Source organism: Poecile atricapillus, chromosome 23 (genome assembly GCF_030490865.1).
Source record: "Poecile atricapillus isolate bPoeAtr1 chromosome 23, bPoeAtr1.hap1, whole genome shotgun sequence".
Lineage (NCBI taxonomy): Eukaryota > Metazoa > Chordata > Aves > Passeriformes > Paridae > Poecile > Poecile atricapillus.
The window spans coordinates 1,126,755-1,144,999 of NC_081271.1; the positions used below are offsets into that span (position 1 = coordinate 1,126,755).

Here is an 18,245-nt window from a genome sequence, read left to right on the forward strand (position 1 = left end):
CCCTTCCCTGCAGGTTTGGGGTGATTTGGACACCCAGGGCTGGCTGCCATCCCCATCCCTGTGGAAATCCGTGATCCCTCCTGCCCCAGCCCATCCTTGTGCTGGGCCTTCTCTTCGCTGCAGGCACTGAGGCAGGGATTGCTCTCTGCTTTTCCTTGATTTATCTGGTTTTTCCTCACCTGTCTTCCCTTTCTCACCTGTATTTATCTAAATATCCATATATCTATCTCTCTGTCTGTTTATCCAACAGCTGAGATGCAAATCCAGCAGTGCAGAGGCGTCCAGGCCCATCTGGGACAGCACAGGCTGCTGGAAATATTTCCATAGTTTTGCATTCCCTTTCCCCTGCCCACCCCAAAGAACACAGGGATATCCTGTGTGTGCAGTGAAGTCTCTGAAGGCTTGAACAATATTTCTTTTCTGCCTCTAACTAATCTTTTTTTAATGCTTGACAGCCTCATGTTCTGTAATTTAATGCATTTTATTTAGAAAATAACATTTAGCGCCACTTTGGATTTCCAATTATTCTTCAATCGGACTTTGAGGGCCTGATGTCTTTGTCACTTGGATGTGTGCAAGAGATGGCAACATCAGAGCAGACAACAGCAAATTATTTCCACTACTGATTACTAGGCTTGGGAGGAAAATATGCAGGGACATATTTAGTCTCAGCATAAATGTATGAAAATGAGTTAAAGCATTGCACCAGCAGCAGCTCTGCTGCTGCCGTGGCTCGTGCGGGTGGGAAGAGCCAGCCTGGCTCATCCTGCAGGATCCTGCAACACCCAGGGAATGTTTGGGAGGAAGGGAAGGCAGAAAAGCTGCAGGGAATGGAGCTGCAGTGATCCCAGCTGGATCTGTCCGTGGGGCTCGGGATGGGCTCTGCTGGCACCTCCTGTGCAGGAGGAAAAGCCTCCCCAGTAAATCCATTAAAAACCCCCAAAGAAGTGGTTGCCAAAGGAGGAGCTGCCTGCTCCCACCTCGAGGGTGCCCTTGGTGCCCAGAGGGGACACAGGGGCTTGATCTGGAGCTGGCAGGGCAGGTTCAGGATGGAAATTTAGGAAAAGGTTCTTCCTCCACAGGCTCCCAAAGGAATGGGGCCCTGAGGCTGCCAGAGCTCCAGGAGAATTTGGAAAACTCTCCCAGGGTGGGATTTTGGGGTGTCAGTGCAGGGCCAGGGCTTGGAATTGATCCTTGTGGGTCCCTTCAGGATATTCCAGGATTCTCTGATCCTTTTCCTGCCTCTACAAACTGCTGGTGAGGCTCCTCCTGCACTGCCTGCAGTGCCCAGGGAATTCCACAGCCTGGGAATCCAGAGCAGCAGGATACCCCTGCTGGTCTAAATGTGCTCTTGGAGTCCAAACCATCCCTTCAGGGCTCCTCTTTAGCCTTGAGACGAGTCTGGCACCTCATCACAGGGCGAGATGCCCAAGGCTACCATGGGCAGGGCCAGCCCAGCTGGGAAAAGCAAAAAGCCTCTTCAGAGAAGGAAATCGGGAGAATCCAATGAACATTCCAGGCTCCAAAGCGAATAATGCATTAAACTTCAGCCCAAACTGATTTGGTGTGCACGGGGCAGGGGGAGAATCACCTCAGAGTGATCAAACCCTGTGTTCTGACAGCTCTTTGTGTCCCTGGGTTTGCTGTGGCTCTTGGTGTCCCCTGAGATGTTGTCCTTGCTCCTCACTGAGGAGAACATGTGTGTGTGACAGACCCATGTCCTGCACCCACCATGGCACCCTGGGCTCCTCCCGTGGGGAAGAGGGCTCAGAGCTCCTTTTCCTTCCCAACTCCAGAGTTTGGGATCTGCTCATTCCTCACACTGGCGGTCAGGTTCCTAAATTATTTGTGACAGCCGCATGTAATGATATACAAATGGGAAAGTGATGGAGTAGCAGAAAATTGACTGGCAAGGACAGCGTGATGGAGTTGGAGAGCAATCCCTGCTAAAAAGCCGTGGAGACTGCCGAGTGTTCCTGGAGCAAACACGAAGCAGGGCCCTCGCCAGGCTGTGGAAGCAGCAATGATACCACTCTGTGACCTTTAAAGCTGCTCAGGGCACTCAAAGGCTTTGCATTTTCAAGGCTCTGTAAAATTACACAAACCGGCCATGCCTGGGATGTTCCTCCCAGGTTTCTGCAGTGTTTGAACAATTTGAAGAACACTGAACGGTTCAGAAATGGGGAACTGAAGGTTGCTCGTGTTCCTGCCCTGTGTGCAGCTGATTTTTGTGGCTGTGGGGAAGATTTGAGCAGGGTCTGGGGAGGCTGTGCTGAATCTCCCCAGCATTGCCACAGAGCTCACTTGGAAAGGCAGCGTCCCATGGGATGTGGGCTCTGAGGGATGGCAGCTCTGGATTCATAGAATCCTTGAGTATGGAAGGGACCCACAAGGATCATCCAGTCCAGATCCTGCACAGACACCCCAACAATCCCACCCTGGGCTGCCCTGGAGCGCTGCCCAAGCTCTCCTGGAGCTCTGGCAGCCTCGGGGCTGTGCCCATTCCTGGCAGTCTGGGCAGTGCCAGCTCTGTCACCCACTCTGGGATGAGGGATGCTGTTCTGGAAAAGCAGGCAGAGGGAAATGGGCACTGGAGGAGCCAGAGGGGCCGGGTGGCATCGTTTGGAGCCCGGCCCCTTGTCAGGGCAGAGCTGCTGCTGGATAACGCTGTCAGTCACGCGCTGTGCTGGGCACGGCCGAGGCTGGGCCATTGAAACGATGCCTGCGTGTGCCAAGAAAACAAACAGAAAGGGCCAGTCAAAGCTTTTCAGTGTCACTGACACCCTCGGACGTGCCAGAGCCGGGAACAAAGGCGGCATTGAGGCGCAGCACAGCCTGGGAGGCTGCTGGGAGCAGGCAGATGCGGGGCTGTGCCCACCCTGCTGCGCCGCGGCCGCTCGGACGCGCGGGGCCCCCGCAAGGAGGGTGGCAGGACACGGCCTGGGCTCGCTCCTCGGCGAGGAGGGCAAACAAAGCTCGGCCTCCACGTCCTCCCTGAGTGCCAGGGGTGGCAGGTGGCCAGGGGGTTCTGTAGGGGCAGCAGAACATTCCTGCTCCCTGCCAGGCACAAGGCAAAGGCAGCTGCAGCTCTGCCCCTGAGGTGGCAGGGGATGGGTGGCTTTGGGACGCTGGGCAGGACACGGAGTGCTGCCAGAGATTTGGGCACACCTTGCCCCTGTGCCCTCCAGACAGGGCCCTCCAACCCATCAGGCTCTGGGCAGCCTGAGGATGGGCACGGGCACCGCTCTGGGCAGTGCCACCCCTGTGCTGTGCCTCACCCATAATCTGAGGATTGCGTTTCCTCGCTGCTGGCAGCAGCTGTGCCCTGCTGTGCACACAGGGCTGTTCCTGCAGCTCCTCTGTAATCCCCGGGCACGCCTGGAACGCGCTGCGGGGACACCGCGTGCTGGGGACCGCCAGGTGCCACCCGGGCCTGGGGCTTTGGCTGCTTTGCTCCGACACAGGGAAACAAGGGTTAAGCTCAGGGCCCCTCTGGAGAGAGGGAAATAACCCGAGGGACCCCGGGGTCCCTCGCTGTGCTCCAGCTGCCTCCTGTGCATGTGCTGCTCATTTTTCATACTGAACACAGCTGCTGCCAGCAGCTCTGTCCTAGCCCTGTTCCTGCCAGTTTTATGAGCAAAGGATAAAGAGGGGGAGCACATAAAGCCCCGAGGTTCATTTGCCAGTTGTCAGCCTGCCGGGGCAGCAGGGACCGAGCCACCGCAGGCACCTTCCATCAGCCGTGTTCTTTATTCACCCCCACAAGCTGCTCTCCCTTTTGGAGGGAGGGACCTGCCGATGCTCAGTGTTTTTATCAAGGTTTAGGCCCTGATTAGCTGGGTGGGATGGGAGGAGCTGCCTTCCCTGGGGTCTCTCCCGGGGTGAAGGCGTTGCTGTGCCGATATCGATGCTGAGCAGAGCCCGAGGGCTGCCCCTCTTCCTTCAGCTGGGCAATCAGGGGCTCTGAGAGGGAGAAGAGAGGGCACACGTGGAGTGGGACTATTAAACCCATCCCTTGCCAGCCACCCTGTGGAGAAATGCCCTTGGAGCAGCTGCTCCAGGGCTGGCTTCCAGCAGGAAGGCGGCTGAGGCGAGGGAAGATCCCCTTGCAGGGGGATTTGCCCCCAGTGGGAGGTTTACAGCTGAAAAACCAGGGACCAAGCTGGGTCCAGAAGTGATGGTTCCATGTTTTCCACGTGGCAGAAGGAAGACCCTTGTGGGTCCTGCGCCCTGCTCCCTGCCAGAGGCAGGAGACAGAGCAGGTCATGGATCCACCAGCTCTTCTCCTGGTTTTTGGCTTTCCCAAGTTGTCCTTCACAAACTGATCCCTGCAAGTCTGCTCAATGCCATCCACTTACAGCCTCCTGGGCTTGACTGATGATTCCCCCTTGTTCCCAGCCTCACTGGGAGCTCAGGGCTACCAGTTCCCACAAAGTCGGTTAATTTTGTCCTCTCCAATCCCTTCCAAGCCCAGAGCTTTTCCTGGAGCTGCTCTGTAGGTAGGCTCAGCAGCAGTCTGCAGGATCCCCCTCGCAGTCTGTTGGGTCTGTTGCTGTACTGACGCCAGTGATATTTATGGAAATATATGCAGAAGTTCCTCAGGCTCTGGTGGAGCAGAAATAGTTTCATGGCATTATTTGCCCAAAACGCCACCGTTCTGAGCGCTGGATCCGGACAGTGAGAAGCTGATGTCAAAGCAACTGTTTACAGCAGGAGCTGATGTGGCTTCCAGGGACGAGTGCCTTGGATTTGCAGCGCTGGGAGCATTAATGCAGCAGTTCTGGAGCCCGTGTGGAAGCTCTGGGCTTGTCTCAGCCCTGCCTTCCATCAGAGCAGCACCACAGCCCCAGAGCTGCTCTTTGATTGCACATCTCCCATGCAGCACAACAGCAGCCCAAGAACAGCAGGTAAAGATCAAAGCCAAACCCTTTACCCGACCTTCTCTGGCTACAAAAACCACTCCAGCTCTTATTTCCCACAAAGGGAGGCCTGGGTTGCTGCTCCCGCTTTCCCAGGGGCGCTTCCAAGCCGCAGGCAGCGCTGTTTGCTCTGGGAGCGCGCTGGGAAGGGCCAGGGCGAGTTGGAAGCGCTCACCACAAAGGAAATCATGTCCCGAGGGACGGGGATGTTGTGGGCAAGGTCTGATGGGTGAGAACCGCCGTGCTGTGACTCGTGAGCCAGCAAAACCCCACTTGAGAGCTGTTTCCTCTGCCCCTACCTTGGCACGCTGCCCTGGCTCGGATCCTCACCCTGTGGTTAGGGCTGCTCAGGAGTCACCCCAGTCTTTAGGAGAGGAATGTTAAAGGGCTGTTGTGTAAACCAGCCGCTGTCTGAACTGGCTTGGTTTTTCAGTGTAAATCTGCTGCAGGGAATGATTTAACCTTCATCTATTCTTTTTTTTTATTATTATTATTTCATTAAATAAGATTTATACAGGTATAGTATTGGAAAGGTCATCCGTCCCCTGAGCTGTGGGAAGAGCTCTGTGCATTCCTCCCTCTCTGCTTGGCTGCTTTACCCCTGGTTTCAGGCTGGGAAAGCACCAAGCCCAGTTTTGTTGCCTTCCTGGGAAGTGAATTTATCCTTTCCTGGAACACAGAGCCCCCTCATCCCCATTCCCACACTCGGGGAATCCTCCAGCAGCAGCGTTTCAGCTGGAGCACCCTGGAGCTGCGATGGCCTTTCCGCAGGGATTGCCCCTCAGCTGGGGGGAAGCAGGGAGTTACTCCCTCCTCTTCCTCAGGAAATATGGGATGTTGGATCTGCAGCCGGGACCTGGATCTGAGCTGGGGATCTCTGGGTGCTTCGCTGCTCCTGTAGCCCTGAAGTGAGATATTTTATGGTTTTCTTGTTTACCGGTATGTGAGGAGGCCGGGTGAGGGGTTTTTGCAGGTATTTAAGAACCTGTAACATCAAAGCATCAGTGGTTTGTCACCGGGTGTGCTTCCAGTGCTCTGCTCATCCCACAGCTCTGAGCATCCCCAGCCAGGCACGGAGCTCCACAGGCTGAGGCAGCAGAGCTGGGAAGGAGCTTTTGCAGCTTTTCTAGCAGCAACCTGTTCTCCAGGGCTTTTGTGAACCCCGAGAACAGATGGCTGGGCTGGAGGCTGAGATGCAAGGACAAGGGACTCGTGTTGACATTACCTTTACCAGAGCGCCTTTCATCATTAGCATGTAAATGCCAGCAAACACCCAGGAATTATCCATCTATGATCTCTTCATTAGAAGAGGCCTCTGATCAGGTTAATCTCACTTTCCCAGCGTGGAAAGGAGGATGCTGAGCAGCTGTACCCACCAGCAAGGGGAAGTGGAGTGAATTACTGAGAGGGAAGGATGCTGCGAGCATCAGGTTTGAAGTGGCTCGTCAGTGATTGCTTTGCCTCTCTCACAGCGCTGCCAGGGCTGAAATAGCAGCGCTGATGGTGGTGATTGAGCCTGATGGGCCCGGTCCTCCGGGCCAGGTGCCCTGGAACACCTCGGGTGGGTGCAGCAGCTCTCCCGTGGGCAGGAGGGAGGCGGGGGATGCTCCCAGCCCGCTGCATTTTCCATCCTCTCCGTGATCTCCTTTCCCTCTTGAGAAGCAGAAGCCAAAGCAAGCATGGGGGAGGGTGGAGGAAATGTGTTTTAACAGTAAATACGGCCTTGTTATTTATCAATGCAGAGTAATTGAAGTAATTTCATGTCGGTTTTAAATGCAGCGCCCAGGGATCTAATCTATCTGTCTAATATTAATGGGGAATATTTGCTTGCCTCATTCATTCATTACTGTTTTCATTAAGACTCTAGTCCCATTTAGGAGTCTGTTTGTCATCTTAAACTCTTCTGTTTTATCTTAGCCTGCCACAATCCTTTTTAACAACTTAAGTGAATCCGTGAGTTGCAGGCTGGCAGCTTGGGGGAAGGGGCTCTGCTGTCTGGCGTGCGCTTTTCCTGGGGAGACAGGAGAAACAGACGGCTGGAGGCTCTCACAGGCAGCAGGCACTGAGCCTTCCTGGGATCCACACCCTGGAGATGCAGGGGTATCACAGCAGAGCTGGCTCCCATCCCTGCTCGGACACGGCTGGTGACTCCACCTTTGGAGGAGTCCGGGAAGCTGCTCGGAGCAGGGATGCTGCTGCTGAGTGCTCAGGGTGTCTCCAGCTCGGTGCTCTGGCTCCTCACGAGCTGTGTCCCCCCCTCCAAGGCATCCCCACCCTCGGGGTATCACAGAATCACAGAATGGTTTGGGTGGGAAGGGACCTTAAAGCCCACCCAGTGCCACCCCTGCCACTTCAGGGACATCTCCCACTGTCCCAGGCTGCTCCAAGCCCCAATGTCCAACCCGGCCTGGGGCACTGCCAGGGATCCAGGGGCAGCCACAGCTGCTCTGGGCACCCTCCAGAATGGAATCTCCTCCCAGGAGGTGCCAGGGGCTCTGTCCCTGCTCTCCTGGCCAGGTCCCCACAGGCTGGAGCTGGGAGGAGCCCAGGGAGCATCACCTGCAGGGCTGGCTGGGCAGCAGGGCTGGGCATCCCCGAGCTGGAGGCGTCCAAGCCTAATTAGAGTCCCGGCAAAGGGGAGCATTGTGCTGTTAATGACTCTCTGGCAAAATGCTCTGACTAAAACAGTAATTCTAATAAGCACAGCCCAATTGTGAGTGTTCCTTGAACACCTAATTACATTGGATACCGCTCCAAAATTATTCCAAATTCTATTTTTGCTGTTTTCTCACCAAACAGAGAGGGGAAGAAGCGCACACTTTATAATTATTCACCTTAATTAATTTTCTGAGCTTCTGTTAAAACTTTTAAATGACTGCAGGGAGCACACCAGGAGTTCCATGGCAGCCAGGCAAAGCACAGAACGCAGAGGCCGTGAACTGATGCGAGATGAAAGTTTGCTTTGTTGGATTGATCCCCACCTGAGCCCAGAAATTTTGGAAGGCTTCGCCTTTTATCCTGATTAATTAGTTCCCCCGAGGCCTGGGCTAATCAAAGGGCAGTGCTCATCAGCTGGTGGCCTGGCGGGGTGGCCTCGCCCAGCGGTGACAGTGCCAACCCTCAGGAAGGCCCTGTGATGGCAGCAGGAGCGCGGGGATGTGGCCCTGGCTGCTCCAGGAGCTTCATCCTGGAGTCCAGAGCCAGCCCAGAGGAGCCTCCAGCAGGGCAGGGAGGCTGTGGCAGCCTGGCAGGGCCACACCTGCAGCAGGGGAGCTCCTGCCTGGATCACACTCCTGACTTCCAGGAACTCAGCCGAGCCTTTTTGTGCATTGAATGAAATTGCCGCTCCCCTGAGGTGTGGTGATTTTCCAGGGACCTGGGTCCATCACAGCAGCACCCTGTCCTTGTGGGGGAGACCTTTAGCATCCCATTCCTCATGACTGGCACGTGGACACCCTCATTACCTCCTTTTCTTGTCAGGGAGAGGTTCTGTGGGTCAGTTCTGCAAGACAGGGAGGGTTTAGGGTCCCAAAAGAGAAGGATCTGCTGAGGGTCCTGTCCTCCCCAGCTGCCATCCCTGCGTGGGGACACCGAGCTGTCACCAGCACCCCAGGACAGAGAGGAGCCAGGCAGGAACGAACCTGTGGCTGCACCTCATTATTTAATCCATGAATTTTGCTGCATTTGCCGTTCCAGAAGCTCCTGTGAACAGCACAGCCAGGCCTGCACTCCAGATTTCATTTCAGTGTGGAAGATGAAAGGATTGCTGCCCGATTTTGTGCGTGCACGAGGTTCCTCCAGCTCTGGAGGCAGTGGGCACACAGAGACGGAGGCTGTGCATCCCTGGCCCCGCAGTTGCCAGCTGCAGATGGTCTGTGAGAGGCAGGGCTGGGGCTGCCCAGGCGCTTTGGAGAGGTGGCTGTCACACAGAGCTGTGCCAGCCTGAGCAGGGGGCGGGATCCCAAACGCCAGCCTGAGCCCCCACCCACAGCTGGGAGGGTGAGGGATGGGACACCTGTCCCTGTGCCACCTCCTGCAGCCCCGAGTGTCGCCGTCACCTGCCGGGGGCAGAGCGGGAGCTGCCAGCGCCCCGTGAGCGGGCACGTGTGGGACACCAAAACCCAGGTTTGAACGAGGCTGCGCTGCTCTGGGAGCCGGGCTGGGATCTCTGCCTGGCACTTTGTTATTCCAACAAACCCCGCTCAGATGTTCCATATTGATGTGATGATTAACTCGAGCCGTGGTAAACCACAGGAAAGCGTTTGTCTGCAGGAGCCTGTGTGCCAGAACATGAGGCTGCTCCCAGCCCTGCCGGGATGCTGGGCCGGATGGATGGAGGAAACTCTGGCTCGAGGACAATTTTCCTGCATGAGCAAGCCTCACTTCAGGATATTTGCTATTTTTTCAGTCCTTCTTGCTTCCCAGAGGAGGCTGTCCATGCTTTCATCACCTCCCTCAGGAGCCTGGCACGGCGCACGGAGGGTCGGAGGGAGCCAAGGAGATGGGAATGTTTGCAGAGGATCTGATCCCTCACTCGGAGAGTGATCCAGTCCCCCGTGCTCCAGCACAGCTTGTCCTCCTCAGATGTTAATGAGGTTCTTCCAGCAGCAAAGCCAAGCCCACTGCAAAGGTTGCCTGGATCAGGGTTGAAGGGGCTCTCTCCGCGTGCATCTGCAGTGCCGTAATTAAATAATCCCCTCGTAGCCATGGCAACGTTGTCTCCGTGTCCTCTCCCACTCGCTGCATCTCTGCCAGAACTTCCAGGCGTTGATTTGGTTCTGACAGGCTGGCAGGGGCTCTGAGAGCCCTCCCTCCGGTGCTGGGGTGTGTGGGAGAGCAGAGCTGCTCCTGCAGAGCTGCCCCTCGCCTGCTCTGTGCTTCCTGGGGTGGATGCTGGAGCCAACCCCGCCTTGGGAGCTCCACAGCATCCTGGGGGTGCCCCTCAGTTCTCTGTGGCTGAAACTGCCCCTTTCCCCTCTCCTCTGTCCTGGCTCTGCCCCATGGGTGCATTTCCCATATCCTCCTGGCCCTTCCACACCTCGGTGTGTCTGAGGCCTCCACAGGGCAGGAGCTGCATTTTCCAGGGATTTCCAGGGATTTCCACAGCCTGAGGCAGGCCGTGCCCACGTGTCTCGCTCAGCAAAGCCAGAGCATTCCCATGGCTGCACACTGGGATTTTCCTTGGCAGAGGTGCCCAGAGGGATGTTCCACCTGGAGCTCTGCATGGAGCCGCAGGAGGAGGAGGAGGAGCAGAGGGATGAGGAGTCTCTCAAACTTTTTACAGCCCTCTGGGAAAGTCTGACTTTGTTTTCCCTGTCACCCTGACACATTAATGACTGCAGCTGAGGCGTCCTCCTTGCTCCTTCCCACACTTTTTCACGTCTCCTGCCCCAGCACAAAGCGGAGTTTTCTCATGAATAAAGGAAAGAATCAAATCTCATTGGAAAGTTCATCAACTTTGGGCTCCTGCTCAGTGAGTGATAGATGGCTTTAATTACACTGAACTAGTTGGCATCTCTACTCCACTCCCCAAAGTCATTAAAAATAGATTTTCTGTTTGAACTCCAGCCCCCTGAGGGGTTTGTGGGCAGCCTGCCGTGGCTGTGAGATGCTCCAGGGGCTGTCTCCAGCCAGGGGAGGTCACAGGCCTGGGCTGGTAGCACGCAAAAGCTGTGGAAACTTTGCTTTGGTTGTTTATTTTAGGTTTATTTATTTATTTATTTGTTTGTTTGATGGTTCAGAACTGGTTTCTTGCACTTATTTGCTCCATGGGCTGGCAGAGTTGGAATTCATGTGCTTTGGAGGGTCTGTATTGACTTTTTTTTTTAAATTTATTTTATTTTTTAATTTTGTTTCGCTGATGCTATGGGTCAGGCAGCCAGGGACAGTAATAATGAGGATTTATCATTTAATGGTTGAGCAGCAGGTTCTTTTTGCAGGGAGGGGAGGAAGAGAGGGCTGGGGGCAGCAGGGCTGTGCCCTCAGGAGCCAGGAGACCCCCCAGCAGTGTTGGATTCTTGGCTTTTGTCCTTCCCACAGATGCTCCTCCAGAGACATTGTTCAAAACCTCTGTGTGGTTTTTAAAGAATTATCATGTGCAGAAGCCGCAGCTTCTGAGCAGAAAAAGAAACGAAGCGCTCAACATCAAATCATCTCTAATGAACTCTTATTCACATAATTCCAATCCTCCGTTATTTATAGAGCGCAGCGAGAGCATCCAGCTCCTCACAAACACGAAACAAGCCCTGAGCTGCATTTAAATCACGGATCCTGCCAAGCCTCCCTTTGTGCCTGCGAGCAGGGGGATGGCAGTGCTGGGGGATTTCGGGGCTGCCCTCCCCTCCAGGCTGGGCTGCTTTTGGGGGAGACCCAGCGACTCCCTGGGTGCATCCAGTGCTGGCTGGTGCCTCCCAGCGGGAATGCTGAGAGCCGTGGGATGTTTGTTTGCTTTGGAAAACACGTGTTTGATTCTGGTTCTGCGGCTGGGAGCGGCGTGGTGCCTGCAGCACTGCTCTGCTCTGCTCTGCTCTGCTCTGCTCTGCTCTGCTCTGGGCTGGGGGAGCAGTGCCCTGCAGCCCTGGGGGGCTGCTCCTGCCACCAGGCCCCCACCCCACCTGTGAAGTGTTTTGTGTTCCATAGAAAGGAGAGGTGAAGCAGCAAACCCACATCACCTGCGGCCGCTTGAGGTGCAGACCCTGCGAGGGCACCCCAGGGATCAAACCCGAGCCCTTCATTTCCACCCCTGACCCCGAATTTCTCTTCTCCACTCCCAAAGCTCTTTCCACCCAGCACGGCCTGAAGGAATTCCCAGCTCTGCCCCATTCCCAGGGTCCCAAACCGAGCCCTCCACCCACCCCACGGGCACCACCTCGGCCAGAAAACACCAACCCCGCGCTTCCCCGGGCGATTTCTGTTTCAGGAAAAGCTGTTGAGTGGGGCTGAGGAAACAAGAAGAATAGCAGCCCTATTGGTGTCGAAGTCAGAGAGGAACTGGGTTCTCACTGTGTCAACAGCACTTGGCGTGACAGTGGCCGTTGTTTGGGGAGACACTGCTCCTTTCAGAGCCGGCTGCTGGGAGCCGGGTGCTGTTTTGACGGACAGAGCCAGAGCCATCCAACAGTTGTTTGAATTCCCAGCCAGTTGCAGGCATCGCTCCTGGGGCCCGAGCCCTGCAGGGAGGCTGGGCCAGGATTATCTGCAGCTTTCGGTGGGAGAAATGGGAATAGAATCACAGAATCGTGGGATGGCACGGGCTGGAGGGGAGTTTAAGGATCATCTGACACTTTCCACCGTCCTGGGTTGTTCCAAGATCTGTCCAGCCTGGCTTTGAACACCTCCAGGGACAGCGAGTCCACAATCTCTTGAGCAACCTGTTCCAGTGCCTCCCAACCCTACAGGAAGGAATTTCTTCTGTAATTCTGTAGAGGAACACTACAGGAGCTCGAGACAGGGGATGCAGACCCACCCTGCTGCTGGAGGCAGCAAAGTGAGGGTTGGAAAGGTTAAAGTGGTTAAAAAGGTTAAAAATGTCTTTGCTGGAGCCAAGCAGTGCCCTGTGGTGTGCTTGAAGCCTTTGGGGGTTTCAGTGCTGGTAAATAGGTCAGGAGTGTGTGTCACACCCCGTGTGCTGTGAGAGGAGAGGGATTTACAGCATCACCTGGGGCTGCTCCCACCTGTGCTCCCCTCTGTGGCATCCCTGCCTGGGAGGGACAGGAGCCCCCCTGGGTCAGGCCTGGGGGCCCAAGTGGCTGCTGCTGAAGGGCTCAGAGTGGCCAAAGCAGTGAAACACCCACCCAGACTAAACAAGCTGCCAAAATCCCAGTGAATTATTCCCTGCAGCAGCTCCCCCGGGAGAAGGGTGAGGCAGCAAAGCATAAATCAGGGAGAGGGCTCAGCTCCAGCCCCAGGGGAGGCTCTGGCCAGGGGGGCTGGAGGAGCTGGCGCCACTGTGGGAGCCCAGCTGGGGCTCTGCATGCCCAGGACTCACCCAAGGGACGGGCTGACCTCATGTCTCAGCCTCCAGTAATTCCTACTCTTGGATGTTGGAACAAATTCATTTCAGGCCGTGCTTTTCTGTGGTGTTCCGTGGCTGTGAGGGTGAAGCAGGAGCTGGGGGAGCAGCACTGAGTGTGTGTGGTTCCCTTGCAGGTGTCTCGGGTGCCTGTGGAGTCCTGTGAGCAGTACACGACCTGCCAGGAGTGCCTGAGCTCGGGGGACCCCCACTGCGGCTGGTGCTCCCTCCACCACATGTAAGTCCAGCCTTGGCCGTGTCCCGCTGATAAAAGTGTCTTTCAAAGCTTCCCAAATGCAAAACAAATTAGGCTGAAGTTCCTTAAATCCATTCTCCTCTCCTTTGGCCATTCCCTGCATCGCAGCTCGGGTGATCCCTGAGCTCCCGGGGAGAGGTGAAGGGTGAAGTGAGCACGGTGGAAAACCAGAATTTAAACTGGTGGGAATGGAGGCCTGGTGCTTTGTATGCACCTCCCAGTGTTTTACACCCTCCTGCTCTGACTGCAAATCCCAGATTACAGACTGCAAATCCCAAATTACAGACTGCAAATCCCAGATTACAGACTGCAAATCCCAAATTACAGACTGCAAATCCCAGATTACAGACTGCAAATCCCAAATTACGTGGAGTTTTTAAAGGCAGCAGCAGACAAGACCAGGACAGTGGGGCTCTGCTCCCAGCGAGGTGACAGCAGCAGGGCAGAGCACGGAGCTCTTTTAGAAGTCCCAGGAAGGGAGATTTCAATCCTGAGATTTCAATCCTGAGATTTCAATCCTGAGATTTCAATCCTGAAATTTCAATCCTGAGATTTCAATCCTGAGATTTAAACCCTGAGATTTTAATCCTGAGATTTTAATCCTGAGATTTAAACCCTGAGATTTCAATCCTGAGATTTCAATCCTGAGATTTCAATCCTGAGATTTCAACCCTGAGATTTTAATCCTGAGATTTCAATCCTGAGATTTAAACCCTGAGATTTCAATCCTGAGATTTAAAACCCTGAGATTTCAATCCTGAGATTTCAATCCTGAGATTTAAACCCTGAGATTTTAATCCTGAGATTTTAATCCTGAGATTTCAATCCTGAGATTTAAACCCTGAGATTTCAATCCTGAGATTTAAATCCTGAGGTTTCAACCCTGCCAGGGGAGATCAGGGGGTCCCAGCCCCAGCAGCTCCCGGGGGGCTCCTGCAGCAGGGCTGGGAGCTGGCAGCCCCCTCACACCACCCAGCACAAAGGGCTGAGGGTGCCTTTCTCCAGGGGAACTCCAGAAATTCTCTCTGCATTCAGGAGGTGTCTGTGCCCTTCCTTTCTGTGCCCTGCCACAATAACCGGCACTTCCTAAGGCGGAAGGGAGACCACCGGGCACAGGAGCTCGGGGAGGAGGGGAGAGCCTGGAGGATCTGGAGCAGGGGAATAGAAATCCCTGCGGCCCCGTGCCAGCTCTGTGAGCGGCCCCAGAGCCTGAGCAGGGTTCAGGACCCGCACAGCAGCTCTTGGCCTCTTGCCTGAGGAGCAGGTGCTGGAGGGGAGCGGGGAACTGAAGGCTCCTCCGCAAATCCGGCCTGGATTCGGGGCTTTGGGGGGCACAGCAGCTCCCCACGGCGGGTTTGGATCGTGGGAGGTGCAGGAGGAGCAGCTCAGCCCCTGAGCATCCCACAGGCTCCTCTCAGGGAGGGGCTGGGGGTAGCAGCAGAGCTCTGAGCATCCCCCAGCAGCACTCCAGGGCGCTCTGGGCATCCTTTGGGGGTTTTTAGCGTTTTTTCTTTGCCAAGCCAGCCTGTCCAGCCCTACAGCTGAGCACCCTTTGCTCAGTCATGTCCCAAAGCCTTCACTGTCACAGCCCCTCGGTCAGGAGGGGATCATTTCCATCCCCAGGCTGGGACAGCAGGGTGGGCAGGGGATGCTGCAGCAGGAGCTGTGCTGCCAGCACTACTGCTGCTCCTGCTGCAGCTCCTCTGCAAGGATCAGCGAGCACTTCCCTCGTGCTAATGAGCTGGATCTTCACAAGCCACCTGGGATGCAGGTAAAGGTTGTTATCTTCATTTTGCAGAGACAAAACCCTCAATGACAAGAGGAGAGAGAAGTGTCATTTCCTCTGCCCCTTTGGCCATGACATTTCAGCATTAACCTATTCCCAACAAGGGCCCCTCCCCGTGGGATTTCTCAGCTCTCCCTTCAAGCATCTGCACTTTGGAGCAGTGATCATTTTTCAGCTTTTTATTTTTTAAGCAGTAAATAATTGCCTTTATCTTGCTGCTCCTCGAAGCCTCTGTCATCTTCCCTTGGAGGCCCCAAGTGCTGGAGTGTTTGTATTTAATTTCTCATCAGTCCCCTTTCGTTCTCACACCTTCCTGCTGCCAGCTGCTCCCTGGAGGGGTGCTGGGTCAGGGGTGAGGCTCACACCGTGCCCAGGGATGGCTGGAAGGGTGAGGGGAGGAGGAGGAGGAGGTGATTTCTTCATCCTCAGCATGGACAGAGGGATCCTTTGCTCTTTGGGAGCCATCAGAGGCCCCCAGGAGATTGTTACAGGATCTCTCCAGCCCAGTGGGATCTGAAGCCTGCAAGACTTCCCCGTGCTGCTCTCTGCAAGTGCCTTATTGTCTCCAGGCCTATTTATCTCTGTTGGGGCTGTTGCCATAAATAGGACGATAAAAAAGAGCCATTCCAGTGAGTCAATGAGATAAAGGCTCCAGTCAAGAGCTCACTTTAGGGCTATCTTAGAGATTCACTTAAACCTCGATATTTCTTCCTTTGGCACCATTCATATTTAGCTCCTTTATGCTCCAAAGGAAAAGGCACAAAAGGGAGAGGCTGAGGAGAGCAGCCCCAGCGTTTGTTGGGGATCACGGGGGTGGTTTGGAAAGGGAGAGTGGAAACTTCACTCACCTTCATCTGAAGCAAACAGCCTCACTCCCACTGCTCCACAGAATCCCACAACGCCTGGGCTCAAAGGGAGCTTGAGGGCGGATTTGTCACCTGCACCCCTGGCAGGGGGTGGGAAGGAAAGGGTTTTCCCCAAGTGACACAAAGCAGGAAAGCCTGGAGGGATTCCAGGCTGGGCTGGAGCAGTGAGGGTCCTCCCTCATCCCCCGTGGGTGCTCTGCTGGAAGCAGCTGGACTTCTCCCTGCTCCCAGGACACCTGCAGCAGCAAACAGGGATGAGGAGCCCTGCTGGAGCACACGGAGTGTGAGGAGCAGCTCCAGCCACCCTGGCATGCCCGGAGGCTCCATTCCCGCTGCTGGGAATGGGCAGGAGCAGCAGCCAAGCTCCCATTCCTGGCTGTGCCTCACCCTCAGCTCCGGGAGGAGATGATCAGTGAGCTGTGTGGTTTTAATTAGGACAGAAGCATCGTCCTGTCCCTGCCTGTTACTGCTCTGTGGTTTGGTTCACGTGGAGATGCTGAGTCCACAGCTCACCCCACACCCCCAGCCCCTCCAGCACATGGGACTGGCAGCTCTGCATCGTGTCCCAGTGCAGGAATTGCTCGTGGTGTTCTCAGGTTTTGTGTTCTCACTGACCACAGAATATTCTCCAGCTCCCTTTGGCCCTAACCTGGTGCCCAACACCCTCTCCCTGTGTGGGGCATCGCAGGGTCCTGCTGTGGAGCACCTCCCTGGGGTTTTGGGTGTGCTCTGGGTGCTCTGGGTGGTGTTTGTGGTGTTCTGAGTGGTGTTTGAGGTGCTCTGAGTGCTCTGGGTGGTGTTTGCAGTGCTCTGGGTGGTGTTTGCGGTGCTCTGAGTGCTCCTGGATGGTGTTTGCAGTGCTCTGGATGGTGTTTGTGGTGCTCTGAGTGCTCTGGGTGGTGTTTGAGGTGCTCTGGATGGTATTTGAGGTGCTCTGGGTGGTTTTTGCTGTGCTCTGAGTGCTCCTGGATGGTGTTTGCAGTGCTCTGGATGGTGTTTGTGGTGCTCTGAGTGCTCTGGGTGGTGTTTGCAGTGCTCTGAGTGCTCTGGGTGGTGTTTGAGGTGCTCTGGGTGGTTTTTGCTGTGCTCTGAGTGCTCCTGTGTGGTTTTTGCTGTGCTCTGAGTGCTCCTGTGTGGCAGGTGCTCCCCGAGGGACCGGTGTGAGCGGGCAGAGGAGCCGTTCCGCTTCGCAGGGAGCATCAGCCAGTGCCTGAGCGTGGCCGTGCAGCCCAGCAGCATCTCCGTGTCTGAGCACAGCCTCCCGGTGAGCAGGGCAGGGACAGGGCCCTGCAGGACAAGCTCTGTGCTCCCACCTTTCCCCCTTCCCTCTGGCACAAATGTTTTCTCATGAAGTCACACTCGCAGAGGGACGGGGGAGCCAAGGAGTCACCCGAGACGGGGGAAAAGGTGGAGGGGGGTGGCAGAAACAGATTCCCCTTCTCCTGGTGCCTCAGCTCACATTTCCCTGGTTTCTGTAGCTGCTGAAAGGAAAGGCTTTGTTTCCCCCAAAGCTCCTCTGTGAGCTGTGCTGGGGCCTGGCTCTCTGAAGTTTCCCAGCTGTTGTTGCCCCACACCCCTGTGGCAGCTGGTCCTGCTGCCCCCCTTCCTGGGCTGCCCCAAAATGGTGTGGGGAGCGGGGACTCGGCCTCCAGGGCCTCCTTTGCCGTGGGGACACTCCCCAGCTGTGTTGGGGACACTCCCCAGCAGTGCTGGGGACACTGGGGACCTGCTCCTCCCAGGCCAGGTGTCCCCTGTTGGTGCAGGGGGGAGGGAGGTGGTTGGAGCTCAGGGGTTTGGGGACGGTCACTGCAGCTCCCAGGGTCCTGGCACGGGCACTGAGGGTGGCAGAGCCCCTGTAGAGCAACCAGGGGACAGAATCTGCCATTGCCAGCACTCCTGACCTGCAGCACCCCAAGGCTCAGCAAGGTGGGTTTGTGTCCACAAAGAACATCCTCGCCTTCCCTTTTCCTCCTCCTCCCTCCCCCATGAAAGGGCAGCTGGCCACCAACTGTGGGCAGGTGCTGATTTAAGAGGGTCGTTTTGACAGGGAAAGCAGCCAGGACTGGGAATTGGAGGGAGGTTTGGGTGGCTCTGCCTGCTCACAGCTCTGTTTTCCCCCTCCCTGCTGCAGCTCAGCCTGCGGGTGAGCGATGCTCCAGACCTGAGCGCCGGTGTCAGCTGCCTCTTCGGGAACCTGAGCGAGGTGGAGGGGCAGGTGTCGGGCAGCCAGGTGGTTTGTGTGTCACCAGCAGCCAAAGATGTCCCTGCCATCCCCGTGGATCAGGGTAAGTGATGCCTCCTGGGTGCCAGACAGTGCAGGGCGGCTTTGGGAGTATCAGCTGAGCAGAGCAGAGCCTTTGGGGCTGCTGCCAGAGAAATTCCTGCTGCTGTCAAAGCCTGTTGAGCC

At 55.9% G+C, this 18,245-nt stretch overlaps 1 protein-coding gene across 2 annotated transcripts in view; it reads left to right on the forward strand.

Annotated features, from left to right (window-relative positions):
• The window catches only part of PLXNA2 (plexin A2), a 149,024-nt gene that overhangs the window by 75,363 nt on the left and 55,416 nt on the right, over positions 1–18,245 (forward strand). For both annotated transcript variants that reach the window (XM_058855947.1, XM_058855948.1), the window contains exons 5-7: positions 13,068–13,168; positions 16,979–17,102; positions 17,970–18,123. In XM_058855947.1, the coding sequence (XP_058711930.1) occupies positions 13,068–13,168; positions 16,979–17,102; positions 17,970–18,123 (379 nt within the window). The remainder of the gene's footprint in view (positions 1–13,067; positions 13,169–16,978; positions 17,103–17,969; positions 18,124–18,245) is intronic.